The following is a 27,796-nucleotide window of genomic DNA, read 5'->3' on the forward strand; positions in this document are numbered from 1 at the left end:
TTCCTGGTCTCGCCATCAGTTCTCTGCACCTGCAAAGGAATAACCAGCTCAGCAAGACACATTTGCACACATTAAATAAACATTTGTTTAGGTCTGCATTTTTATTCAGTCATTACTTTTAGATATATTTCTAAGTAATCAAGGGATGTGTAGATAATTAAAATAAAACAACATATACTTTGTCTCAAAGTTAGGAAATTCCTATGCAACATGACAAGACAAATATCTTAATGAGGTAAAAACTAAAGTAAAAAATATACACAGTAAATGATGTCAGATAACATTAAAAGACCCTTAAATCTTCGTGCCACGAGGTCAACAAGGTGCAGGAAACATTCCTCAGTGATTGTGGTCCATATTGGCGTGTTATCCTCCTGGAAGCAGCCGTCAAAAAATCGGTACATGGACATGGTCAGCAACTATACTCAAGCAGAGTATAGTTGCTCAAGAGAGGAACAGTCACACTCGTATTTTCTCTAATTTATATGTTCAAAAGTTTACATACAAGCTTAAATATATACACAAACTCCCTTAAATCTGTTAATAAGTGGTGCTGAAGGTTCTACAATGTCTTTTATCTTGGCAAGGCCGAGACCTATTAACTTCTTGTTAGTGGCATTAGAAATAAGTGCATATAAACTTCTAAACTTCTAATGACATCTGTAAGTGTATTTAACTGCAGGTTAATAACAAGCTGTCTTTAAAGCTGTTTTGTAATGGAAAAGTAGTTATTCATCAAAATAATTCACAGAAACAAACAAGATTACCCGTTATTACCTGAAGAAACATTTTTTGACAAGCCCTGAATTACCTCTGAGTAATTAATGGTACATAGACTGCACCACACCTGCCATCTGCTCCTGCAGCTCTCACTGCAGTTGTTTCAGATCGTTAGATTAAAAACAGATCTGCTGACAGAATCAAGTGATGCATGATGCACACAGCATAATAAAGCATAAAATAACGCTCTGTTTATCAAGTCAAGTCAAGAAAGCTCTTTAATATATTCTTATCCACTGTGAGCTCCATCTGCTCAAAACTGCAAATGATAAAATACAGTGATGACACAAAATGACACATGTCGACTCTTTGAGATATTACAGATCTTGTAGGTGCAGCAGGGAAAGCAAATGATCAATAAAACACCGCATTTTCCAATTTATAGCCAGTTAGATCATTCTGAAACAGCTGCGCCGATCAGATCTTAGCCAACAGGCAGAGGCTGTCCAGACAGTTAGGTACTGAATACGGATACTTTGCATGACTCGCAGTTTATAATGTTACTTATTTATCTCACGCTGGGTCTAGATGCAGACCTTCTGTTCATGTACCGTCGGAAATAAGGCCTTTTAATGCTTTTCCCTTAAAGAAACTTTCTTCTGATTGGCTACCTCTTTCATCAGCAACTGGGAGGGGCTTCCGTGATCCTGACCATATTATGGTTATGCCTTCTGTGACATTTTACAGAGCCAAGATTTAGGGAAACAACAACAAGAACAAAAAAACGTCAGGATCTGAGTGTTTGGAACAGACTGAAGTGTTTGGCTCATAAGGATTACTCATACATGTACTGACCTCGTTATCTGAAACTACAGCCGTGTTTAATATTCATATCCACCATTGTGAGAATCCATAAATGACAGAAATGACAGAAAACACAACTGTTCACATTTACATTTATATTCCTCTTATTTTTTAGCATTTATTTTAATTTAATGTAGACAATATCCACTGGGGATCATCAGTGCTAATCTCTTGTGTGTCACTTTTCAAATCAGGGGATGCAGATTTATCATCATGGCAGCAGATTCTACTCTCAGATCAAGGTCCTCATTTCAGTCTTTGCTCTCCCCTCACCACAGTCAGCTCAAGGGACTTCTTCAGTTTCTCTCTGTAGCACTGTAAGCTGTCCTCTGATGACTTATACTGTAATTTGGCAGAGTATAAATAAAACTGAATTCTACGTACAATTAAATTTGCTCTGGCTCAGTTAAATCCATCTCCCAAATGTCCAGAATACAGAGAATGAAAGTGTCTCTGATAATAATGAATAGAGTACGTAGTAAGTAAAACTACTGCAGCAGGGAAATGTCTGTGTTCATCTGTGATTAGTATATTAGTAGGGGCAAGGAAAAGGTTAATGATATATATAACTGATCCATGTTGGTCTTCATTACAAACTTTACAAAAATTTTAAAGGTACACTGTGGAAAATCTTACTGCCAAATGTAAGGAGATTGCAAACAACTGAATTCTATTTTCTTACCCCTCCCGCAGAATCCTAGCATCACAGGATGAAAGATGTTTTAAAAACTGTTACGTGTCTGCAGACTGCCTGTTTTCTCCCTCTCCTTTTGCTAGCCATTTCCCAAGGTAGACTGCAGGCTGGTGTCATTTTGGGAATCTCCACCTAATTAGAGGGAGGAGGCTTTGAATGGACCAACCGGGAGTGAGGACACCCTTATAAAAGGAAACTCACCTGTGGCTAGAGGGGACTCTTTTCTCCTTGGTTAGGGTTGCTTGGAACATGTGTTGAGCTGCTCTGGTGCATTTCATTTGTTTGTCTAAAGTCTGGGGGACCCTGTTCATTTCCTCATGTAGGCTGTTTTCTGTTAAACACACCAGGTAAGAAGGTTGTTGCCACCCATGTAATGGTTGAGCTTATTTTGTAAGCTGAGGACTAAGACTTTTTTTTCTTCTTCTATGTTTTCTTGTTGTTTTTCTTTGGCATAACCTGATGGTCCCTTTCTCCCCCACATTGTTGTATGGCTGTAAGACTTTTTTTTTTGAGAAATTACCCATTAAACTTCATATCTGCTACAACACTTGCGCTGACTTGTTAACTTAGCTTTCAAGTAGAAAGCAGGCAACTTCAGCATCACTCTTAAAACTCTTTTCTCTGCAACCCTTCTATGTGGGAAGGGCTACTGTGCTGGTGTTTACTCTTATTTTGGTGGCGTTGTGTTGTTCCTTCTCGTTTTTACTCCTTTGGTGAAGAGAACCCCTCTCTGATGATTAAACGTACATATGAGTCTCCATATCTTGCCTCTGAAAATACAGACCCAAAATAAAATTTGCGTCTACATCACAAAGAATCCTCCACCTTTGGTGTACTCCATGTATTTTTCTAACCACATAGGCTATGGGGAAGAAGCAACAAGAGAGAAAGAAGGAAAGGTAGGTATACAGAGGTGAGAGTAGGGTGTTTAAAATTAGCTAGCTGATATGATGGACAGGAGGAAGGCAGATATATTGTTTCTGCAGGAGACCAGGTGGAAGGGAAGCAAGGTGAAGAGCGTTGGGATGTGGACTTGACTGTTCTACCATACTGTAAGGTAAAGTCACAGTCCTTGGGTTTTCTGTTATAAACTTTGAATTCTTGCTATTATTTCATATTCTGTTTGCTTGTTATTGTTTTTTCTTGTTCGCCACATTTTAAAAAGTTTAAGCTTTAGTTTCAGTTTCTGCTTATTTTCATGATTATTCTGCCTTAATGTTTTATTTTTTATAGTCGATCATTGCTTTCTTAACCTTCCCCCTCCTGCATTCTCCATTTGGATCTGCAAACAACTAACCGTTTTCTAGTGTAGAGGCTGGGTGGATGAGTACGTCAAAGGTGTTCTGGAGGTGAAGAGTGTCAGACAGGATCGTACAGAGTTAAAGATTTTCAGAGTTTTATTGTGAGTAACCAAGATAGACAGCATTAGAAATGAGTGTAGCAGAGGGACAGAGGTTTAAACATGTGCAGAGGAGGGATGGTGAAAATGTTGGACGGTGAAGATGGCGCTGCCAGGCAGGAGGAAAAGAGGAAGACCATAGAGAACGTTCATGGATGAAGGAGGACATGTAGAGGGTTGTTGTTGCAGAGGAGAAGGCAAAGGATCGGGTTAGATGGAGGCAGATAATTTACACTGGTGATGACCCGGCAGGAAAGACAAACAAGAACTAGAACTACAAACCCTCCAGAAGCAAATTACTAGAAAAGGAAAAAGTAGCCCAACTTTTCCATTTCTGGATATTAAGGAGCTGACTTTAAACTGTTAGACTGAGCCTAATACCATTATTAGAGCATTTCTATTGCATCTGTATATATTATCATTAATTTAGAGTGGAGGCAGTCAGAGTTTAAAGTACAGTTGTTGGGTTTTTTGTTTTTGTTTTGTTTTTTATAAAGCAATTAAAAACAGTTATTTTCTTTGTTTCAGATGCAGGCATACCTCTTGAACTTCAAGACAAGTTTGATCCTCCATGAAATGCAGGTCCAGATGTTCAGCCTATTTTAAGAAGTGTGTAAAGGTGCCTCCAAAAAAAAAGGAATGGAAAGAGTTGTAAGAAGGATGATTCCTGGAAACGTCTCGCAGAGGTGGCATTCATGGGCCTGTGGGTCACTCCATCCTAAATCAATGTGGGTCCCCAGTTTGCCTCAAAATTGAATGGTTCATAGTTTGGAAAAACATAGTGCTCTCTCTGAGGTTTTAGCTTCACTTTTCAAGATATATTCCTTTGAAAAAGCTTTTGTTGACCTACCTTCTTTCAATATTTTTCATTTTTGAGACCCACTGCCCAGGAGAACTCTGGTCTAAGAAGTCTAATTCAGGTTAAGTTTAAATGTAGCAGTTACACACACACACACACACACACACACACAGCATTCATTGTAAGTCAGCATGCCAGTCACGTGATCCCTGCTTGCCTGTGGCAGTTGTGGCATTAAGGTTAGGATTAGCATAGCACCATATAGACCCGACAACTTGGTCTTGCAAGACTACTCACGTGAAAAAAGCTTTTAAACCCTTTTTCATTACTTAATTGTTCTGTTATATTTATTTTTGTGTATGAAAAATGTTACCGGAGTACTTAAGCTTTTAATGACTCTTAGTATATTTAAAGCTTAACCTGAATTATCAGGCTCATTCAGGGCAGTAGGTTAGAAAAGTATGTTTAATACAATTGTTTTCTGAATGATAAATGGTGTAGCAACTGAAAAAACTGCTGGGGATTTACCTTACAGTGTGATGTGCCTTAAGGACTGGTGCAATAAAAACTATTAAAACAAATATTCTTTTATCCCCCTCCAATACTCATCTGGCTCTTCGGCTATAATGTCAGCTATGATGTCATCATGTTAAACATCTTCCACAGCAGTTCACAAAACCTGCAAGATCGTTTAACAGGACTAATCACTGGAGGTATTTGGAGAATGCTTGCTGGTATTGAGCTCTCTCTGAACTTTTACACTATTAAACTTGACAAGGTAGAAATTCAAAAGTTGCTTAAATTAATATGAACTTTTCTGAAAGTGAATGAGTAGAATATGGGTGACAATCCTTAACTTCTTCATACATATTCATAAAAATTTTCTTTGAAAACTGACTTTTTCAGGGTCTGAAGTATTGATAACTGGTTTGCACCAATCATAGCACACAACACTTCTATTTTTATTTATTTATTTTACAATTTCTGAAGCCTCCAAATGCATTTATTTACCTTAGCATCCCACATGCACGTGCCACCTTCTGACTCAGATGTGTTCAGGTGTTCTTGCTCTCCCAAATAAGGAAGACAATATCAAAATAGACTTGAGAATGTTAAAGGGAATAGTTCAAGTGGGGAAATTATGAAATACCACCTTTCATCAAATTTGAGGTCGTGAATGAGCTTTAACCACTTTCTGCATCTCTTCAGGTCTGTTGTACAGAGTAGAAGAAGACTTGCGTAGACCTCACAGTGCTGACCACTCTCTGTAGACCACAGATTGGGATATTTGGGATAGGGGACAAGGAATAGAAATGCTGTGCAGGTTCAAATAAAGACGGAAAGATTCAACCTCATTAAACATGAAGCAAGGTGAGAGAGCACAAGGCATGACGGAAGAAGTAACAAAGGACAGAGGGACACTCAGACAATACATACACACCAACCAGATTATTGGACAGATGGGAACACAGCTGAAACTAATTGGAGTAAAACAAGACAAAGGAAGAAGACTTAACACAGTGCACAAGAGACGAGGGACAATCAAAATAAAACAGGGAGTAATCAAAACATGAGAACACCAAACATCAAGACGGAGACTCTTGGATGAAACCATGGAGACTGTACAGAGAGACCAGACAGAAACAGCGACATGAATGGGGAAACAGAAAGGGATCGCAAAAGATGACAAATAAATATTACATAACCAAGGCACATGGACTCGACTACAATATAACCTAGGAACATGAACTAGTGGATATGCAGAAGATGTAATAAATGCTAAAGGAAAAGAACAATCGTGAAAAACAAAAAACAAACTAAAACACAGAAATCCATAACCCCTCATACTCAACACTCAAGTCAAAGACAATAATACTGTATAAACACACATCCATTTCCATTATTTAGGAACTCGGCTCTTTCCCACTCTTTCCACTTCTACAGATTAAGTTGGTTTAACTAATAACTTTATTTATCCTTAACTAAGTTGGAAGTTAAAGACTTGAAGCCTAATAGTGTTTTTGTTTGCCTTTTAGTGTTGATAGCTGTATTCTCTTTCATTCTGATCAGATACCCACGATGATAACAAATCCTTTCCTCTGAACCTGCCAATTATAGCTTGACACAAGCTTGTTCAGTGACTGTCTTCTGGCCTCAGTAAAGCTAGAAGGTTACTTTGTCTTCTCATGTGTACCCTCGTGTTTTCAAAACCAACAAAATGGGGACAGCAGGGAACAGGGGTGGGGTTTTTCTGGCAGTAGCACATAGCAAAACAGTGACATCAGCCTCTAACATGCTTCTACGATGTGTTCAGATAAACAGGCATGCATTTGCCTCAGCTAGGTTAGATCATGTAGGAAGGATTTGGAGGGATTTCTCCTTCCTTTGAGTTTTATTGTTACACTGACCTAACACTAGCAAGAGCCCTGTGATATATCGTACCCTCATGTACATGCACTATGTGTTTAAGATGGCATAAAAATGCCATATGAGCACGTTTGCTCACAATGCCTGAAATATCTCTATAACGATAATGGTAAATTCTTTTAACTTATTTGATGTTTGCTTTGAATGGTTGCGACATATTTGAAATTAAAAACAAAACAATATTTTATCACCTTATCTTGTGAACCTTTCTCCTGTTGGGTGAGGTACTTAGGTTATAGGCGGTGACATCATAGCCTGGATGCCCTTAAATTATTTTAAGCTTTAATGAAAAGCAGGACTGAGGTCATGACCTAGTAGTGCTCAAAAATAACCTCGGTGTGAAAATAAACAGATTAATTCTGCATTAAGGTTTTTAGCAAATGAGGCATCTTTCTAAGGTCAAGTCCTTCTACTCTTATAGTAATTTTGAGAATGTTATACATGGTTTTATTGCAATTCCCCTTGACTACTGTAATGCCCTTTATGTTTGTGTGAGTCATGCTAACTTTCACTCCTCGAATTGGGTCAAAATGCTGCTGCTTGCCTGCTTACTAGAACCTGTAACTTGGAGCGTATCGCCCCTTTCCTGGCCTGCCTTCACTCTTGCCTTCAGGATTTTATTGCATGTTTTTAAAGCCTTTAATGGGTTGGCACCACCATACCTTGCTGACCTCTCAACACCTTATGTTCATTAGAGGTCACTGACATCTGCTAACCAGTAACTCCCCTCTGTCCTGAAGACTAGACTGAAGAATCGAAGGGACTGAACTTTCTCAGGACGAGCCCCGTAAACTGTGGATTGAGTTCCACTTCCCCCTTCTTGCAGATTTGTAAAGTACGCCTCAGTTTCATTGCTTGGCTTGAACCCTGAGCGAGAGTTGTAGATATTTAGGCTTTTAGCTATGTTTATTATTGTGTGGCTGCTCTCAAAACTGTGATTCTTTGCCTTCAATAAACAAAGAATAATAATTTGTTTATTTATGTAAATAATTAATCATTAAGAAAAATATCCTTGGTATAAACTGAATGTGCACCAATCAAGTACGTTTTACTTGCCCGGTTAAAATGTAACACTTTACATTTGAACAAAATGACAGCATTTCAGACATTTTATTTTTTGATTGTTATTGTATCTGTGCATGCGTCTGTGGTGTCTGTGTTAAAGTACAGCACTTTGGTAAATGTTGTTTTAAATGTGCTTTATAAATAAAATTGCATCGGAAGTTCAGGGTGATCTGTGTTTGTCCAACAGGTGGCAGCCTGCAATAAATAATGTAAGGTAGGAACGCTTTCAGTGGATCCTCAATGAGAAAACATGTTTTTAACTCGTGTTTTCTAGACATTTTGGTTTTACTTCAATATACATTTATGTCCAAATTTTTTCAGAGTATTTTTTTTCAACAAGTTGATAATTTAGCCCTGCAGTTTCCATCATTAAGTAGGTTCAGCGGTGTTTCAGGTGGTAATAAATCATATGAGGCACTATGTTCAGTTACACAATGTGGAAATCATCTCTCGTCTACAATCTTCTGAGTTCATTGTGCTCTGTTTGCTTGGATCCTTTATGTCCAATTGCTTATCAATAAATCTACTTACTTTAATGGGGTAACTGAGTAGAAAATGAATGGCAGTGAAGCAGGTGACTGACACAGTGTGGATGTTCTCAAATTAATTCAAGGGGCTTCATAAAAAAACCTCAGCCCTGTACCCGTGTAATGATCAGCAGCCTGTGCCAGATGTAACAAATGGTTCACTTGGTCTAAACATGTAATGACTTAACATATTTTTGTTAATTAGCGTGTAATAAGTGTGTTTAATAAGAATAATAACTGCCCTGCTGTCACATCAGTGACTGTGTTTTATCATTTTAAGATCGTTGTGTCGCAGGCTTTACATTCATATTGCGGTTTGTCAAAATCTGTCTCAGAGCGAGAGACGAGGGAATCCACGGTACAGGTTTAGTGCTGATTAGAAATGAGCAAAAATAAGGGTCTTTCTCTTTATCAAAGCGATCCAGTGAACACAGGGGTCAGCTTGTTGTCGGCCACTTGTCAGCGAGTGATGAAGAATGTGAAGCCTCTAATATTTATCATTACACTGCACCCCATAAGTCACCCTGTCTAAGCTGGTGCCAGATGTGACTTCAGAATAAATGTGCAGCCTACACCAGTGTTCACATGCAGCAGTATTGAGATGTTTTTGTTTGCTGGGATGCACCCTTAAACAGTTCAGCGCAAATGTTTTAGGCACCACGACTAAAATGAGGCTGATTTGACAGAAAAAATGAAGACCTCAAGCCTGCACCTGCAAACACTCTTTCCAAAGAACTTCACTGACATTTTCTTTGAGTTAAGGACTAGGCTTAATCTATATCTGGGAAACTGGCTGTCAGCATCTTAATCTTAGCTTAACTTTATGATGTTGGGATCAGGGCTCTACAGGAGCCATGACATTGCTCTTCTTTTCCCTGATTGTAGCTCTCTACGCTCTACAATCTAAAAAAACTTGTGCATGCTATTGCAGCTGCAATGTTATGACCTAATCTAAAGCAGTACTGCTCAGATGATGCACTAAAACTTACATTGTATGCGCTACGGTGCATCACGTGTGCTATATAGAAAAAACACAATATGCCCAGCTATGTGTGTGGCTTTTAAATGAGCTTGCTTTGGGGGTCGACTGCTTCTCTCCTTCCCACACATTTAAAACCTCTTATAAGAATGAGTAGAAATTAGAAACCCACAGCACCAACACTGAGCTTTTATGTGTCACAGCAAGTCATGCCGCACACGACCACTCACATCTCTCAAAGAAAAGAAGCAGCCAGATTACTGTCTAAAGAGAAGTTTGTATCTCTGTTTTTATTTCCCTAGAACAAATAAACAGTCTTAAAACTTAAATTATAAACACTGATATAAAGACTAGATATTAATTTTAATTTGCAACACAAGATATCAGTACGGAACGTAGCCAAAGGGAGTCTGCACAATCACAGCAACAAAGGAATAAACATTTGTCCTCCCATATCCTGGTGGGCCTCCTTTCCCAGCCTCTCATGTCTATTTAGTTTTTTACATGAATCAGTGAGAACAGTGCCAGAAGTGTGTGGGTGGTTCTGGGACAAAGTTTACTGAAGCTGAAGTTTGGGTGGAACAGGCCCCATTCAATAAAACATCTGGATAAGATGGGAGGGGAAAGCCCTGGTGATGCACACCCCGCTTTGCTCCTCATGAGGTTCACACATGACTTTTATGACACCTCGTTCCGTTGGTGATTTGTAGCTGTTTACATACTGCTTTTAAGTTTACGGTTTGTGAAATGAAGTGCTTAAACTTTAAAAACTAATGTTGAGTTGGGAGATTTTGTTCTTGTTTAGGCAACTAGGAGCATGTCTCTTGTAGAGCTTTGATTCTGGCTGAATGAGACAGATTTAGGTACACCACACGCAGGGGCGAGCGTGGGATCTCACCCTTGCACGGCTTTGCACTCTATGAAAATTCTGTTGCAAACTTGTTCCCTTTTCAGTCATAACAGTTTCAATCAACCGTGAACACCCACACCTAACTGCCTTCTCACTCAAACTCAACCTGTCAAACAGAAACAATGCTAACTCTTGATTTAAACATCTGCTCTTTGAGTTCAGGTTAAAGAGGTGCTAATTTTGTATTAAAGGACCAGTGTGTAGGATTCAGTGGCCTCAGTCAATCAAGTAAAGACCCACTGCTTTCCCAAGTGTGACGGAGAATCGGTGCCCATCAGGTCCCACTTACAAAATTATCTCAGAGTTTAAGCTCAATTGCCTATCCAACTGGAAACATCTAGAAGAGACCAGATCTGTGTTTTGTACTTGTTTTCTCTTGTAGCCTGCCCCAGTTTTGTTTCACTTTGTTTTTTATTTTGAGGGTTGCTGCTCTTTCTTGTTCTAAATAATATATATGATCATTCATTTGTCAAAATTTGCTGCAAATTCAACATGAAAACACAAACAGCCCTGATTGGAGTGTGCTACCATCAAGTGATTGGAGAAGTAATCAGCAAGCCCAAGCATGAAGATGAACAATGCCGGCCCACCTCATATGTGGACATAGCCACCAAGATGGTTGGTAAAGTCCAACCACGAAGCCTTGTGTTGAGTATACTCTACATATCCTGGATAAGTCTCCTTTCTAATTGTTAGAATGACCACCATTTACAAAACTGACTTCATGTTTTGTTCACTGTGATCTGAAACTGTGACTAAGCCCGTAAACTCATTAGGAAAAGGCTTTCAGAGGTCATAAAGCAAGAAACCCTGGGGCCGTTTTAGCCCTGACTTCTACACAAACTGAAGTCATGTTGCAACAACAGGAGTCGCTCCCTGCTGTCCATTAAAAGGAAAGGTCTAAGGAACTGTCACAAAGTCCCAGACTGTTGTTCAGAACAGGTCTGCTAGATTTTTACATCATGATGATCATTGGAAAAGAATTCACAGGAACATGGCTAATATTACTGTTATTGGTTATGTGTCATTAGCGTGGAATTATTTCCTTTAATGTAGCAGCGACATTTGTTTTAAAAGTAATGTATGTTTTCCAAACTTCTACTAAAAGTTATTCCAGTGAAATATTTTTTTTAATCATTTCAGACATATAGAATACACACAAATTTTAAGGAGTAATACTTTTATGAAAATGTTCTGCTTTGGCATAATTAGGTTACATAAAGAACATTTTAAACAACAATTGTAACAGTTTTCAGAAATCAAACAAAAGTCAACATCTACTCTTGGAAAGAACTGTATCAGATACACACACACACACACACACACACACACACACACACACACACACACACACACACACACACACACACACCTTTTGATCTGCTTATCAAATCTCTGAAAGAAAAGCAGACCCAAGAGTAATTCACGAAATGCAAATACCTTTATCTAATTGCATTAACAAAACATAAATCTGCATCTGAGAAACTGAGAAATAATGGAGTGAAGTCCCCGAAAACATCTATAAATGAGAACTTGATTAAAGCTAAATTTTGAGGTGAAACCTCTGCAGTCCTGCTCTTTGAATACAGTGACTTTAAAACAGGGGCATACTTTACTTAGAAACTAAAGATTGGGGTAAACAGATTTTAAATAAAGGTATCATTTACCACACAACGCAGATAATACAGGATCCACTCTGCTGCCGATTTACTTTAATCACTGGTTTAGACTGTCTTACAAATTTATAACAAATAAAATGACCATATCTTACATGCAGTGAACATGAAGGGTTTTCTTTTAGAATCTGGAAGTGTGGGATGCTGTAGTTTGTATTACATTTATGCAGGAAAGACAAAGATAAAAGGTTCAGGTTCAGGTTATTTGTACCCAGTAGGTACAGTTGATTTGCAGTAGGTAAGCCATCCATCCTTAAATGTAAATTTTCAAACAAGCAGAGACAACAGACAGTGATTAAACTGGATACAACATAACGAGGGAGTATATTGCAATTATGGCGAATCTTTAATAAAAACCTATTTAAACGGGGAAAACAGACTCCCATCATTTCATTGCCCTTATTTCTGAATTTTGAGGAACAGTGTTACTCCACAGTCTGCTAAAACTCGCATTAGCAGTCAGTGATAATAACGCACAGATAAACCTGTCGTGCATCAGCGCGACCCAGGACAGCAGCTCGCGCTGACTCCCGCAGCATCTCCCCCTGTGTGGGACCATCATGTCACTGAGCTCGGCGGAGGGATACAGTAACCAATGTCATCGTGGTGCTGAGGCTTTTGCAAAGCAAAAATGTCTGCCTAAGGGAAACTCGTAACTGATATATATAGAGGATATTCCCCCAGTTATTGCTGTTTAAACCCACATTTCGCTGTTTTGAGGCGTCTTTTCAGAAAACGACTCTTCACCAGATCACCCTAGTCGGGATTTTAATCGGAAAACAGGTAAAATATCAGAAGGAGTTTGCCAAAAAGCTTTCGGACCCGTGAAAGAAGTTGGGAGTTGAGAAAGACCATCACTGCGTTTTGTATTCTGGAGCTAGAAATTGAGATTATCATTTACAATATTTGTTTATCTGTGTTGCCTGTCTTGAAGTGGTCTGTAATTTACGTTTCGGTCTATCGGAGGGCATTGTCTTCTCCGTACTGCTGTCTACACGGACTAAAAACGCTGCAGCTGCCTGCAGCTCGCTAGCTATTTTCAACCCATATGAACTAGGGACTGCAGCTAGTGTTAGCCGCTTAGCTAAGCGACGTTAGGTGCCTCCGCTAACAGCAGGAGATAACATCATTATACGTGGAAAATAAGCCGCACAGACCACTGACATTAACACGGTTAGTGACAGCCCGGGCAGAGGGTCGTTTAAACGTCTCGGAGTGATAACAGAGGCACGTTGTCGGCGCTCTAACGCGATGCTGCAGGTCCTGGCTTTAACAAGCAGAGCCATCCATTCAGAGCGCTCCTACTAACGGTCTCATCTCTCTTAATCAGCGCAGTGAGAGAAAACAAGTAAAGAGAAACATTTCTGCACACTTTCATCAGTGATTATACGCCCGTTCTGTCCGTGTTTGCCACATGAAGGTTAAAGCCATAGTCAACTTTACTTCACAGTGATGGTCTTTATTCTTCATCCATAACAAATACCTCCCGCGGCAGTCATTTCATGTGGTACTAGTCCCCTCTGCTCAATAAACCAGCAAAGATGTAATCTGATGGACTTTGTCTTCTCCAGCTTTCTAGATCGCCAGGATGAACCCCCAGCAGCGGATTGCCGCTCTCGGAACTGACAAGGAACTAAGTGACCTGCTGGACTTTAGTGCGGTAGGTTGGGTTTTTTTTAAACGCTTTGCCATGCAGCTCCAAGAGGTGTGATAATTAAATAGGCTTAATAATGACTAATTGATCAATTCCTGTTAGTATGTTGAGTAGTATGATTTCACAGGCTAACCTTGATTTAGTATCATGGCACTGGATTATGTGAATGGTTGCTTTTGCACATCTGACTTGCTCTAATTGTAGGTATGCATTTCTGTGTTTCTCCTTTCAGATGTTCTCTCCACCTGTAAGCGGAGGGAAAAATAGGCCTACCACACTTGGAAGCAGTCAGTTCAGTGCATCAGGTAGGACCTGGTCCCTCAGACCTCTCTGTAAACCCTCAGATACGTAGTCTCTCTTTATCCCTGCTCGCATGACTCATAATTCTGCACTTGAAGATCGGTTGTTTACCTGATTCTGATTTGTTTGAGTTCTGTTTGGACTTATTTATATAAATGGAGACTGGAGGAAAACTGTCTTAGTTTTCAGCATTGCATGTGATTCTTCTCTCTCCTCTGTGTGTGTGTGTGTGTGCTTTTCACATCTGGTGCTTGAAACATGAGCCCTCCACCTGGAATTGTAGTGCAGTGCTGTAATAAAGATGTAGAACAAAGCTTGGTTTAGGACACAGACGGGTGTAAATGTTTTATTGATCTAATGTGAGTGTTATTCATTTTTTCATCGCATTGTCAGATGCTTTAATTAGGCAGTTCTTTTGTCAGCTTGTGGTTAAGGATTCGCTGTAAGGTTTCCTTCAGGAAAATGCTGTTAATATCCCTAATGGGATTGTGTGACATTTTCTTATTGAGCAAGATTACAGGAGCATATTGATGATTGCCCCTCAAATATACGCATACATTTAAGTGTGTTTTCCATGAATTTCTGGTCTCTTTGGGTTAGGGTTAGTAGGTGGTTTGGTCGTAATAACTAGCGTTAAGCTTTTCTGCTTCTGGATCGCTTCCTATATCTATAAACGCTACAGGACATGAATCCAAAGCACATCTATTGTCTGATGTGCCACTAGAGAAAGTCAACAATCGAGCTTTATGTGTTGTGAAAGCATGTCTTGTGTGCATCCACAAAGCCTCGTTGTCGTCGGTTATCTGCGAAACGAAAGACACACACTGAGAAGAAATGACAAAGAAACAAGAACAGAGCTGTCACACATGAACTGCGGGGCTGACTTTTATAATACCTAATCATCCAAGTAACGATGATGCTGTGTGTGTGTGTGTGTGTGTGTGTGTATGTGTGGTCTTTTGAGTAAAAAAAAATGGCAAGAAATTCTAGTGAAATTGCTCTGAGGATTTTCAAATAGTCGCACCTTTCTGGTAAGCTTCCCACGCATATGTTCATTTTATGTAATAATAACACAAAGTTTCACATTGACAACAGCGTTGTCGATATTTTTGAAGGTTTTCATGTGACAGTGTTTTAGGTATACCTCTATAAAAATAATAAATCTGAGCATGCCGCCACCACTACTATCTGCTCCCTGAGAAGTCAGAGCCGATTTGAAACAAGTTACAGGAGTGCCAGACAGGAAATGTATTGCAGAGCTTTTTCACTTGATTGTGTCAGATTACACAGGTGGAAACCTCAGTGAATGTTTCTCTAATTGTGGATGTTTTCAGCAGCCGGGTTGTTTTGTCATTGCTGCAGCAAGCTGATGACAAAAAATGAAATAGGTTTCTTTAATGTTGATTTTGCTGCAAAACAAGCATTTTTACTAGGATGACTAAACATTGGTGTTGTCCATGCAGTGCACTGTAAGGCATAACTATGTGCTGTTGTGGTTTATTGTAGGAAGGTGCTCTTAAATACACTGTGGTCAGCCTGGTACTTTTTCTGTGGAGAATTGTAAGTTGCAGCTCAAAGCTCATTGGCACCGGTGTGTGTCTTTTGGTAACCAAGTTTTTCCTTCAAAACTGAACTAAGTATACACCTGGGCTGTTGGTTAAAAACAAAAATGATAAAAACTATGTGGGCGTGACTGTGTAATTACAAGATGTTTTGTAGATTTTATTTGCAATTTGTAAATGTAATATTTTGTGAGAAACATACTATCTGCAGATTTTTTTTATTATTATGACATGAACTATGTTTAGAGCAGATTTAAAGAGCTCAGATTAGGTATTACACTTTGACATCATCCTAAGCACATGCATTAATGTCTCCTTTTGCTTATTTCTATCTAAGTACAGATTTATAAATAGGCAGCTTTGTTTCAGTTCTTTTATTCCCCCTACAGTCTAGGTTTGACTGTTTGTGTTAGATAATTAAATAGTTTTTCCACACATAGTTTTAAATTGGAACTATAATAACTCAAATTATTGTTTTATGGTAACACTTCAGATGTTTTTGTTCTCTAATTTGCAGTGCATCTTTGTTTGCTGTTAAATAACCGTGTTTGTTTCTAAAAATAAAATATTAGTTTGTAATGGGGGTAATTCCATGTCAGTTCTTCACCTCCGTTACACCTGACCGCATCTCAGATTCGCCTGAAAAAGAAATAAAAATCCAGGGGACAGATAAACTTCTTAAAAGGAATTATGCAAAACAAATCAGGTCCCTACTATCATTAGGTTTCTCAATATAAAGGTAAGGCTGGTGATGTGGCTCTGTGAATGTGGACTCGCTGGAGTGTGTGTGGCTCAGGTTATCTTAGATCAGTGGATGCTTGAAGTCCTTAATATATTTGTTTGGCTGATCTCTGATAGCAGAATTGGAGAAACCATAACTTTGCAGGTAGGGGACTGATATTTCTTCACTGTGATATTTCTGAGGTATGACACCATATACTAAATCTCATTTAACTATTTTAGAAAGAGCACCTTTCTGTTAATATTATACTCAAAATATGTCATGGTGTTTTTTTTAATTGGATGAATTGAGATTGAATGATCGACTGTGTTTTTAAAAAAATTATATATCTATATAGATATATAACTTGATTGATAAATAATTAGATGTAGGACGGAGAGATTACACTCAAGTGTTTTTGAGTTACATGATATTTCTGCATGCATTTATGGGTTGGTGTCACAGGATATATTTTGCTATAAGAGACACACTCTGGAAAGATTTTCATAGCTTTTTAGCTTTTCTGTTTTTTAGTTTCAAATTTCTGAATGTTTGGTATTTTGTTTAGTCACATCTTAAATATTTCCTGTGGAACTTCAGCAAAATTCACTACTGAAACTATATCACGCTGCAGTATCATGGAGAAGATGAGCCACTAAAAGTGTCTTACATCTAAATAGCGAGAGGGAATTTATTGTCTGCTTTAGTATTTTGTGTTTTTGTAGCAAAAACTGCTCGTATGAGCTATACCACTTTTTTCCAACAAACAAGCATCCGCACAACTTTGACTCTGCAGTGGATTGTAATTTCAGGAGGCTAAATTTAGTTTGCATATGTATGCATGTATACGTTCTAATTTAAATATTCCAGTACTGACACCTATAGCGGGTAAATCCCTCCTCCCTTTAGCCTACAGCCAGAGCTCATGTCTCTCTGATCCTCAAGGTAGGGGAAGAAGCACCTACATAAGTGATTGTGAACTTAAGGCAAGTGAGTGTGCAGTCATGAGTGTGGAAATTGCAGGGAATGAGGGTTTGGATTATTGCATCTCAGCTGGGCATAGCCAGATAATTGAGGCAGAGTGGGACATGCAGGACCCTTCAAAAGTGTGCCAGAGAAAGATGGATTGGAAAAAAATAGCCAAAGTGGCTCTAACGGAGATTCATCATTTCTCTCCTCCAGCTGTGTTGATGATGCAAATCTGATGAGGCCATTGACTCTTCAGTGGAGTGGGGCTGCTGTGAAATGGGTAATTTTCATTTAGTGGGTATGTAGTGGTACATTTGTTGACTGTGACCAGCAGCTGTTGTAGCTTGGTTTGTCAGTCAGACGGATCCCAAAATTAAATGTCTCATTGCTGGTCGTAGCTACAAAAAGATCGTCACTGCTGCTGCCCCACTTTGAGGTCAGTTTTGTGTGCAAAGCATCAGATTTGGTTATTAATTATCAGATTGATGTCACCTAACAAACATAAATACTCTTGCCTGTAAAGTCAAGATGGTTTTCAACGATTTAGAAATGCATTACAGAGAAGATACATGCAGGATGTAAGCATATTGCAGTTAAAATTGTTCAACCGTGTATGAAGGAACGATACCCTGCAGGGTAGTGTCACCTCGTGGGAAGGCTCCTAGGTTTGAATACACTGGCCGGCTCAAGTCTCCATGTGTGAGTTCATTTCATATACCCTGGCTTTCTCCCGCAGCCCAAAGACATGTGTGTTGGGTGAAGTGGTGATTCTGAATTGGCTGTTTGTGTGAATATGAGTGTGATAATTAAATAGTTTTTCCACACATAGTTTTAAATTGGAACTATAATAACTCAAATTATTGTTTTATGGTAACACTTCAGATGTTTTTGTTCTTTAATTTGTAATACATTTTTGTTTGCTGTTAAATAACCGTGTTTGTTTCTAAAAATAAAATATTAGTTTGTAAAGGGGGTAATTCCATGTCAGTTCTTCATCTCCGTTACACCTGACCGCATCTCAGATTCGCCTGAAAAAGAAATAAAAATCCAGGGGACAGATAAACTTCTTAAAAGGAATTATGCAAAACAAATCAGGTCCCTACTATCATTAGGTTTCTCAATATAAAGGTAGGGCTGGTGATGTGGCTCTGTGAATGTGGACTCGCTGGAGTGTGTGTGGCTCAAGTTATCTTAGATCAGTGGATGCTTGAAGTCCTTAATATATTTGTTTGGCTGATCTCTGATAGCAGAATTGGAGAAACCATAACTTGGTTGTCTGTCTTTTTGTGTTGGCCCTGTGATAGACAGACTTGCACCTTATGAATAGGCTCCAGCTCCTCTCATATCTAATATAGATGCCAAATAAGACATCTGCAGTGGTTAATATTTTTCTGGCCAAATGAATCAGGGCAGTGTGATGTAGAGCAGAAGTTCTAGAGAAAAGTAATCTTTCCCTGCGAGAAAGGGAGGAGTAAAGGCAGAATGTTATGAGGTGTAATCAAAATGTTCTGGAAACCAGATCATGAAAATCAAAAACCGTCTCTGATTTGAGTTTACCCGATCTCTCCCTTTAAGATTATCTTCACGTACATCTCTTGACCATTTTCAGCCCCACTTTTATTTTTTCTTCCTGCATGTCCCGTTATGACCACTTGCACACACCCTTGAACTTGTGCAGAGAACAATCCTAAACTTCTCTTTCAAACTGTGGAGGATTGTCACTGGTGATGAAACCAGTGTGTCCATCTACAAATGAGCATGTTTCAGTTAAAGAATTGTCAGTGTCAATGAAGAAAAGTGGCAAGTGAGGTCAGGAGCACATCCACGAGTGTGCCGTTTGTTTTTCTTGATAGTCACACAGTCGTGCATAAGAATTTCTTTTCCTCTGGGGTCAGTCTGAAGTTTCTGAGGGAGAACATTCAGAGCAAACAGCCTGAACTGTGCTTCATGCTTTTGTGCTGTCTTGCGCCGGCACACAGGTGACACTTCTTGATCATACCTCATATTATCAACATTTCTGTCCCGATTAGATGCATCCCTAATTTTGGGCTAACAGGTCTTAATTTAAATTTGTTGAAATATAGTGTTTGAGATCGTCGATTATGTCAGGAAACAGCGTGTTTGAAATTCACTGTTTCTAGCTGTAATCATGGACATGTTTGTTTTGTAGCCAGTGTTTGTAGCTAGTGCAAAAGATTGTGGTAAATAAAAAGGTGTGGTGTAAGTGTAGCTTATATGGAGTAATGGAGGGTTGATGTTAACCCTGTGTGTCCCTGTTGGAATCAGTTGGATTTGTCTATTTCCAGTTGCTATTTCACATTATTGTGATTTGCGTGAAAACATTTGGCACAGTCATAGTTTTGACTGGGCTGCTCTAAGATCATTTATACAGGAAACCGTTAATTAGACATCAAGCCCAAAAACCTTCTCCCTGAGGGGCCCATGTGTACTTGTGTATTGTGGAGTAGTGTCTTCATGGACAAGTCCGTGTGGTCACAAAAAAATTGGCAGGCATGTGGACGTCTGCACAGAGCCTCACACTCATCATCTTTGCGATGTAGAAATTTACGTCACTCGGACCTGTGTGAACCCTAGCATTACTCTAACAGACATGGAAACTATATCACGCTGCACTATTTGCCAGAAGTGAATGCATCCCTTTGGAAAATAGATCTGATTATCAAATGATCCACAGCCCTCATTTACTGCATTAAAGGCCCCATGGTAGAAGCGTAATGAGTGTTAGTCGACCTTTTTATTACTGGGATAGTGGGATAATAGTGTTGCACCAATATCTGAAGAAATGCTCGAGATATGTTTGCGTTGCTCTGGTTTTTTGAGTGTACCTGGCCAGATCTTCGTCAGAATCTTGTCTGTCTCCTTTGGGCAGTTATGGGAGATTCGTCTAGTCTCTAGTACCTGGTGTCTGGAGACAGGAAATAATGTTTCTAGCTAGTGTTTTGTTGTATAGAAGATTTTATTACACACAAGTTCAATGTACTTACCCCCCCCCCCCCCCCCCCAAAATAAGAAGCAAAACTGTACAAAGAAATAAAATATAACTCAACAAATACACAAGCCACAGGTCATCACAGTCCTTTTTTACTGTGGTCGTCTGGCCCACTTTCATGCCACACACCTTATCTGAGTCAAACAGATTTATCTCGGCCTCATATAGACAAAGATTATACACCCAGTATTCATCAAGCTTCTTTTCATGTTCTTTTGCAAATTGTAATCCTGCAGTTTAGTACAGTTGTGTACTTCCATATAGTAGCTGCAACTCATTATTAGTTGGCCATCAGTTTTACTGCAGCCTTTTTCCATCTTGATTTAGATTTTTTTTCTGTTCCTCTGCCAACGCTCTTCATGTAGCGCCATGATGCACACATGGAAATAGATATAGCCCAAGGGTCCAAAACTGAGAACCCAATATGAGAATGTATGAGAAAGTACATGCATAACTGTTTCAAACTTACTCTACAGCTCTTGAGGTTTCCCAAATGACTGGTAACACACACACACACACACACACACACACACACACACACATACATATATATATATATATATATATATATACGTTCTAAAAATAACCTGCGATATGTGAAATCCGCAAAGTAGCCAACTTAATTTTTTGACAATTATTATAGATTTTAAGGCTTAAGGCTATTATAGGTTTTTTTTAAGGCTGTAAAACCCCTCACTACACATTTTATACACTTTTCTCAGACAGGCATGAAAATTTTCACACTTTTCACCCGCAGGTGCCTTTGATGGTGTATAAAAGTTTTGTCAACATTGGTGCGTTTGTTGGGTAGAAAACTTACAAACATACAGTACAGCACTTCAGAGACACACTGCTAGCGATCGAAGATTTATGTAAATTTGACAAGCTGAATGCATTCTGTACTGTACAGGAGACACAGTACGAGATTGATTGATAATGGTCTACAGCCAATCAGGATGCAGAACACAATGCGCTGCAAAAAAAAAAAAGCATGCAAAATTGCACAAAAAAATCCGCGAAACAGCGAGGCCACGAAAGGTGAACCGCGTTATAGCGAGGGACCACTGTATACAAAATGTGTCACTGTCTTTGCCCATAGGAGCAATTTATGTATTATGGGCCTCATGTGTTATGTTAAGTGTATTTCAGATACTGCCAGGACCAAATGCTCTTTTTTGTAAAATAAATGCATAACATTTGGCGTGTAGTTGTGCTGCTAACTGTTTTCGAGTGATGGAAAGTATTCATTCTCCAAGTGAGTAAGATGATATAGATTCCTATCTCAGCAAGTGTCACTAGTAGTGAAATTCTAAATACAAACTGTAATGCTTGGCTATTTTTTTCCTGCAGTTTGCTGAGCAGACACTTTCACAGCCTTGTTGGATTTTCTTGCATCAGTAATATTGAACTTAATGCTCAAATCTTTTCATATGTACAAAAAGTGCACAAGTAATTTTGTTGGATGGCTTTTAACTGAATCTAGGTTTGGTGCAAGCTGTTCATGAATGATGCCGTAGAGATGGTAAGAAAGGAGGAGTCAGCATGTTATTACAACCACAACCACTACAACCACACTGCTTGCTTTTTCACCCAGAGCCTTCTACTGAAAACATGTTGTTGATAATGGTTTGATGGACTACATACTGAATATTAGGGATGTTCCTACAAATTTGCTGGTCAATTAAGCTGGAGAACAAAAATCGGATGAGGTGGACAGATCTTAAAGTCATGGAACAGCAAAAAAATGAGCTCAGTCTAATGCAGGGACGTCAAAGTCATTGGACACTGCGGGCCACATAAAGCCCACTTTGATCTCAAGTCGGGTGGACCAGTTAAACTCCCCTTTCTATCAGTGTAAAGAACTTCTAGTCTAACATAGTGGAAAACACCCTGAGACACACTCGGAGACCAAACATTTCTTAAAAAAATGATGAATGTGAACCTGAGGCAGGAAGGTAAATCGTCAGACTGTGTGGAAGTGTCCGGTGAGCTTAAGGGGCTAAAAAGGCCCAGAGGTGGCTGATAGTTTTTGGTGGTTCTTTAGTACACTGCACTTGGTTTTATGAATTTGGAGTATTTTATAATGATCCTTGGCACTGAGTACTACTGGTGGGATAGCACCGATTCTCCATGTTTCATTATGCTTACATTGCAGCCAGCCAGTGTATTTGTGTGTTTTCTTTATCCTCTTGTATCAGTGAGTAATCTCATTGTGGTGGCTGTCTGTGTACCGAGAAGAGAGGGAACCCTAGAGCCCTTTTGGAGATGGTAATCAGACAAGATGACAACCAGTGGCCCAGACTGCAAACACTGACCATTGTTACATTCACAGTGTAAAATGCCTCAGCTGGGCGACAGCATGTCACCATCGTGTCATCACACTACCAACACTAGTAGTTCAATTAGTAACACGAGTATCACGGCCTCAAATGTGGATGACAAAACCGACACATCACAAAAGCGAGACAAATTAACTTTATAGTTTGCCCACTGAAGAAGAGGAAATGAATCTACTCCGTGCAAGCAGCAAAGCACCATGTCTGTCAGGATGAAACTTATCTGTTGCGCTGCTCACTGGTGCGTGACTTGTTACAGAAATGTCACAGACTTTCGGGTAAAATGTATAATTAGACAAACAGGTTTCTGACTAAGAAGTTCTTGGCAGAATGGAGGCTGAAATTGTAGTATTGACACTAAAAATTAAAAAAAAATCTAACTACAGTATCATTTCAGATTGGGTATTTTTTCCGTATCTTGTAGTCATTGTTCCACATCCTCATCAATTTTCGGTAACACCAAAGGGCTTTGTTTGTGATTATTAGCTTTAGTGACGCATAAAAAGTTCCTGGTAAGCTGCACTGAACCTCATTAGGTGAAACTGAACATTATATGTAGGGCTGCAGAGCTGTATTTAGATGTTGGTGAATTAGAGGACCACCACCAAACACGTTTTGATCAGTGATTATAGGTTTGTTTTTAGCTGTGCATAATTAACTTTTGCTTTTTACTTTTTATTAAAGTTGTTAGTTTCACTTGGAAAAATTCTGCTTTGTTGATTATTAGACCAACTTTGCTGCATATCATCTGTTAAATTTGTTAAACCTGTTAAAGTGTAAAAAAAAGTTTTTTTTTGTTTGTTGTATTATTTTTTCTGAGCATACCCAATATTTATAAAATCTGATATTCTTTATTTGAAGTTGGAAATGAACAAATGGGATTGCATTTTACTGGGACAGATATTATTACAACAGGGACAATCAATAACTTTGAGAATATTGATGCTTTACCCGCGTTGCAGTTATGTTTTCTTTGTGGAGACTTTGGCTATTACAGGAGCACAATAATGTTCAATCGAGGCATCAAATATTTGTTACTGACTATATCACATAAATTAGATTGTAAAAATCAGATATTGTGTTTTTCAAGCTGTGCCAGATGCTCTAGCTTTGCAGATTGGTTGGCGTTATTGATTTTATTTGTTTATCAGTTTGAGTTTTGAAACATTCAGGTTTTCTTTAATTTAGAAAATGAGTTTTATCACGTTACAGTGCTCAGCTGTTTAGCTTGCCATACATCGGATTACCAAGTTTCTGGTTGCTTTGTGGTACATGAGGAGAATTTGAAGGAAAAATATATTTATGTGTCACATTTAAAGATATCAGTTAGTCACTTTTCTTTTTGTTTTGTTGTAAAAATCACACTGCTGTCATGGCAGTCTGGGTGTTAATCAACCAAAGGCTTGCACCTGTAATTAAATAGCATTTCCAACTTGTAAGCAAGACAAGAGTCTGTTTATGTGACCCACCCAGGTTATTACGTTTTTCTTTTTGTTTTTTCTTTTTTGCTCATTTGTGGTCATTGTTATATGCAAAGCTGCTGGCTGAAGATGTTTTTTGGCGGCCATTAAGTGTTGCAGCTCAGAACTAATTTCAGTAATTACTGTCATCAGTAAATCTGTGAATTATTTTCCTCCAGATTTTTTTTCCTGAATAAAATATTAGAAAATGAACAGCATATGCAAATATCTTGTTTTGTTCAGACAACCACCCGAAACTCAGATATATTTCTTAATAATGAAAATTGAAAAAGGAAAAAATAAACCCACAGAAAACATTTCAAGCTGGAAAAGCCAGAATAAAAGAGAAGTGCATTTTTTTTCATCATTATTATTATTGTGCTGTTGTCAAACTGGTAAACTTAATCACGTTGAGAAAATTAAAAAAAATATGGGTGGTAGATTTGTTTTGACAAAGAAATAGGTAGATATAGGAGTAATACTATATTATATATTTTATATATAGTATAATGTATTTAATTGTCAGATGTTATACTGTAATGTTAATGATTTAAACATTGCAATTCGAAAATGTGAAAAACAGTTACATTCGATATTTGCTGAATAGGATATTATTGTTGTGAAATGAAAATTATACAATGCTTTTATAAGGTGTTGTAAGTGCATGAACGCTGCACATGGATCATTTTAGTCCTGGTAGGTGGTTGCCAGGAAACATGATAGCATCATGTGCCAAATTTGGTTCATTAGGTGTCAATCTTGTGTAAGGAATTCACAGGCAAACAGAGACACAGAAATTTAATTTGTTATAGTACGATTAGTTGGATATATTATTAGTTCACACGTGAACTCTTTCCTTTATCTGTAAAACATATTCTAATGTAATCTAATTCATTATGGATTATACTAACTTTTATACCAAAAAAAAAAGTTAGAAACATAAATTGGACAAACACAGATTTATATAGATTGTTCTCGTGCTTGTCTTTTACTACTTACAAAATAAATATTCCGTGCGGAAACACACAAACTCTTTACATAATTGAAATGTCTGAAAATTCCCAAAAACAGATTTGTAATTATGAAAAAAAAATTGCCAGCAAATCTGTAAGAAATCCAAGCCTTTAATGTTAAAAAAAGGTTCATATATTTTCCACACATTTCCAATGTTCTAGCCATGCCAGAACAGATGTGTAAGAAACATTTTTTATAGTTAAAAAGATTACAAAAGCAAATATAAATATAAGGGTCATTATATACAGTGAGTTATAAACAGAAGATGTCGTGTTAAACACAACCACAGGGACACTAAATAAACCGGTGTTGTTTGAGTGAAGACACAGGTACATGTGGTACGGGTACACTGAACTGTGAGAGTAATCGTGACTTTCTGACTGAGTTGTGCTCTCTGTTTCTGACAGGTATGGATGAGCGGACCACCCAAGCATCTTGGACCCCAGGTGGCGAGTCCAGTCCTTCCTATGAGTCCAGTCCTTCTTATGAGTCCTCACGGGTAAGATGACCCACACGATAATGCTCCTGAGTGACCTTTCTGCTCCACAGCACATCGTTTAACACTTACTATAACAAAGACCTTATCCCAGCACCATTGTTGCTGTTGGACCTATGATAGACATGTATTTGTGTGACAGACGGGACCGGCAAAGGTTAGAAAACACTGGAATCTGGTGTTATTCTTGAGCTTCTGTTTAGTTTTAAAATATTTCAGTTCAGGCTATATTTAAATGGTGCTTGTTATTCATTTCCACAATGAGGCAAAGTCTTTTTCAATAACATAATAAGACCTTGATAAAGGGATTGATAAAATAATCCAATCCCTGTCAGAAAGTAGATGACTAAATTAAAGATATAAATGAAAGATTAAAAAAAATACCCTGTCACTGTTTTGCAAAACTAAATCGGCAGTTTGAGTGTCTAATACTGAGAGTAGTGAAAATATCCGCATGTTAAATTAAATATGGGTTTGTTTCTCCATTTGTAGGTTAATTGAACAAAATATACTTACTTTTAAATCATATAAAACAGAGAAATGCAGGCAAAATAATCTAATTTGAGAATGTAAAACGCCATGGATTAATCTGTTACCAAAATAGTTGCAAGGTTTTTATCTGTTGATCCACTGATTCAGTCAGAAAACTGAGCTTCAGAATAAGCAGGTGCTTTTTGCCGTACATTTAAAAACTTTATTCTCCATGAAAACAAGACAATATTATGTTTATTATGTTATAAGCTGCATTGCAGGAAAATATGGTTTGTGGTCATCTCCACAGGCCAATCAGCCTGTCTGTAAATGTAAATGTTTAATGTTAGTCCTTTTTTAAATCATGGCAAATGGTGGACTTTAAAATTAAAGGATCAACTTATTAATGGCTGCATATCCGAAGATATTTACAGAAAACAATATTTTTGGTTATTTTCTTCATTCTGTCCATAACTAATATCTGCTGATATCCAGCACTCTGCTACCCTGCACTATGCACAGTTAGTTCAGTACAATTTAGCCTATGATCTCAGGCCTGTGTGAAGTAGAAATGAGAAATTTGTTTAAATTTGTCACTTTAAGGAGTGTAAATTAACATGATATGTCATGGAATTAAAAATTTGATAGTCATTTAGCTTTATTTGTGATGACTGTAAAGCGTATCTTCAAAATATTCTCAAGTGCAGTTCATTTGTAAAATAATGAACAAGATGTGTGCATGTTCATTTCCATGTGAAACTGTATCTCTTTGTTTAAGTGAGAACATCTCACTGTTTGTGTGAGCAAGTGTGAACAGCTCTCCCCGTTTGTTTGTCCCTCACACATTGGTTGTTCTAGATGCCCTGTATGAATTTCATTTAATGTCAATCTCCTGTCACTTTCTATTAGAATTCAGTTAAATGTCAGAGCCACTCGAGCTGCGTTACCTTGTTTATTTCTCTGTGCCCTTCCCGAATGAACATCTACAGGCTATGGTAACATAGGCAGCTTGATTTGAATTATAAGACTGAGACGCTTGAGATATCTTTGCTCCAGGTGCATATAAATGAGTGATTCTGACATTACAAGGCACACCATCAGCCAGCAGACAGCTGTTTGCACCTCCATAAGGCGTGCATGTCAACACTCACACACAGCTGCGTACGTACCTTACAGATTTGATTTATATACCCTATAGAATATTATATCCCGCATATGCTGGTTTAGGAAAGAAGTGGCATTTCTTGTAAAGCTCAATAGACTATAGTAATCTGTCCAGACAGTTTCAGGTTTTTCAATGAATAATGTATTTTGAGATTTTTTTTAAATACAGTTCACATAGTTTTGATGTCTGCTCGCAAACATTGTTGACCATCTGAAAGGTGACCTAATTAGATTCAAAGAAAAGCTGCATATTTAAAAAAAAAAAGAAAGTTTTTTGTTATTATTATTTACCGCCAGAAAAATACTCATGAAATAACTAAATAAAAGGAAAGAACTGAATTAAAAACAAATAACAAAAAAATTCACAAAACCAAAGACTAAAGAAAATAATAAATACATCATCAGTGCAGAGAAATTGTAAGGCTTGTAAATATTCCATTGCTTTCCTGGTAGCTTTCTTCTGTGTTATATAAATCATATGTCATAGGTTTGGAGACAAAGTTAGAGAGTCAAGGTTGAGATGTTTTGGGCATGTGCAGAGGAGGGATAGTGGATATATTGGACAAAGGGTCCTTAGTA

The 27,796-nt window shown here is 38.2% G+C and overlaps 1 protein-coding gene and 1 long non-coding RNA gene across 4 annotated transcripts in view; both read left to right on the forward strand.

Moving 5' to 3' along the window:
• Positions 1 to 2,519: 2,519 nt before the first annotated feature.
• Positions 2,520 to 5,030, forward strand: LOC146393707 (uncharacterized). The gene is made up of 4 exons (XR_014799972.1): positions 2,520 to 2,625; positions 3,140 to 3,177; positions 3,265 to 3,335; positions 4,206 to 5,030. It is a non-coding gene; the product is annotated as an uncharacterized LOC146393707 (long non-coding RNA).
• A 7,614-nt stretch (positions 5,031 to 12,644) lies between these two features.
• tcf12 (transcription factor 12) overlaps positions 12,645 to 27,796 on the forward strand; it is an 87,823-nt gene continuing 72,671 nt past the window's right edge. For 2 of the 3 annotated variants that reach the window (XM_084933287.1, XM_084933295.1), the window contains exons 1-4: positions 12,645 to 12,843; positions 13,632 to 13,720; positions 13,947 to 14,019; positions 25,494 to 25,585. In XM_084933287.1, the coding sequence (XP_084789413.1) occupies positions 13,649 to 13,720; positions 13,947 to 14,019; positions 25,494 to 25,585 (237 nt within the window). In that variant the 5' untranslated portion in view covers positions 12,645 to 12,843; positions 13,632 to 13,648. The remainder of the gene's footprint in view (positions 12,844 to 13,631; positions 13,721 to 13,946; positions 14,020 to 25,493; positions 25,586 to 27,796) is intronic. The other variant, XM_084933278.1, reaches the window with a different exon arrangement.

This window comes from Perissodus microlepis, chromosome 1, assembly GCF_051167445.1.
Source record: "Perissodus microlepis isolate ML-2025 ecotype Zambia chromosome 1, ASM5116744v1, whole genome shotgun sequence".
In the NCBI taxonomy this organism is placed as follows: Eukaryota; Metazoa; Chordata; class Actinopteri; order Cichliformes; family Cichlidae; genus Perissodus; species Perissodus microlepis.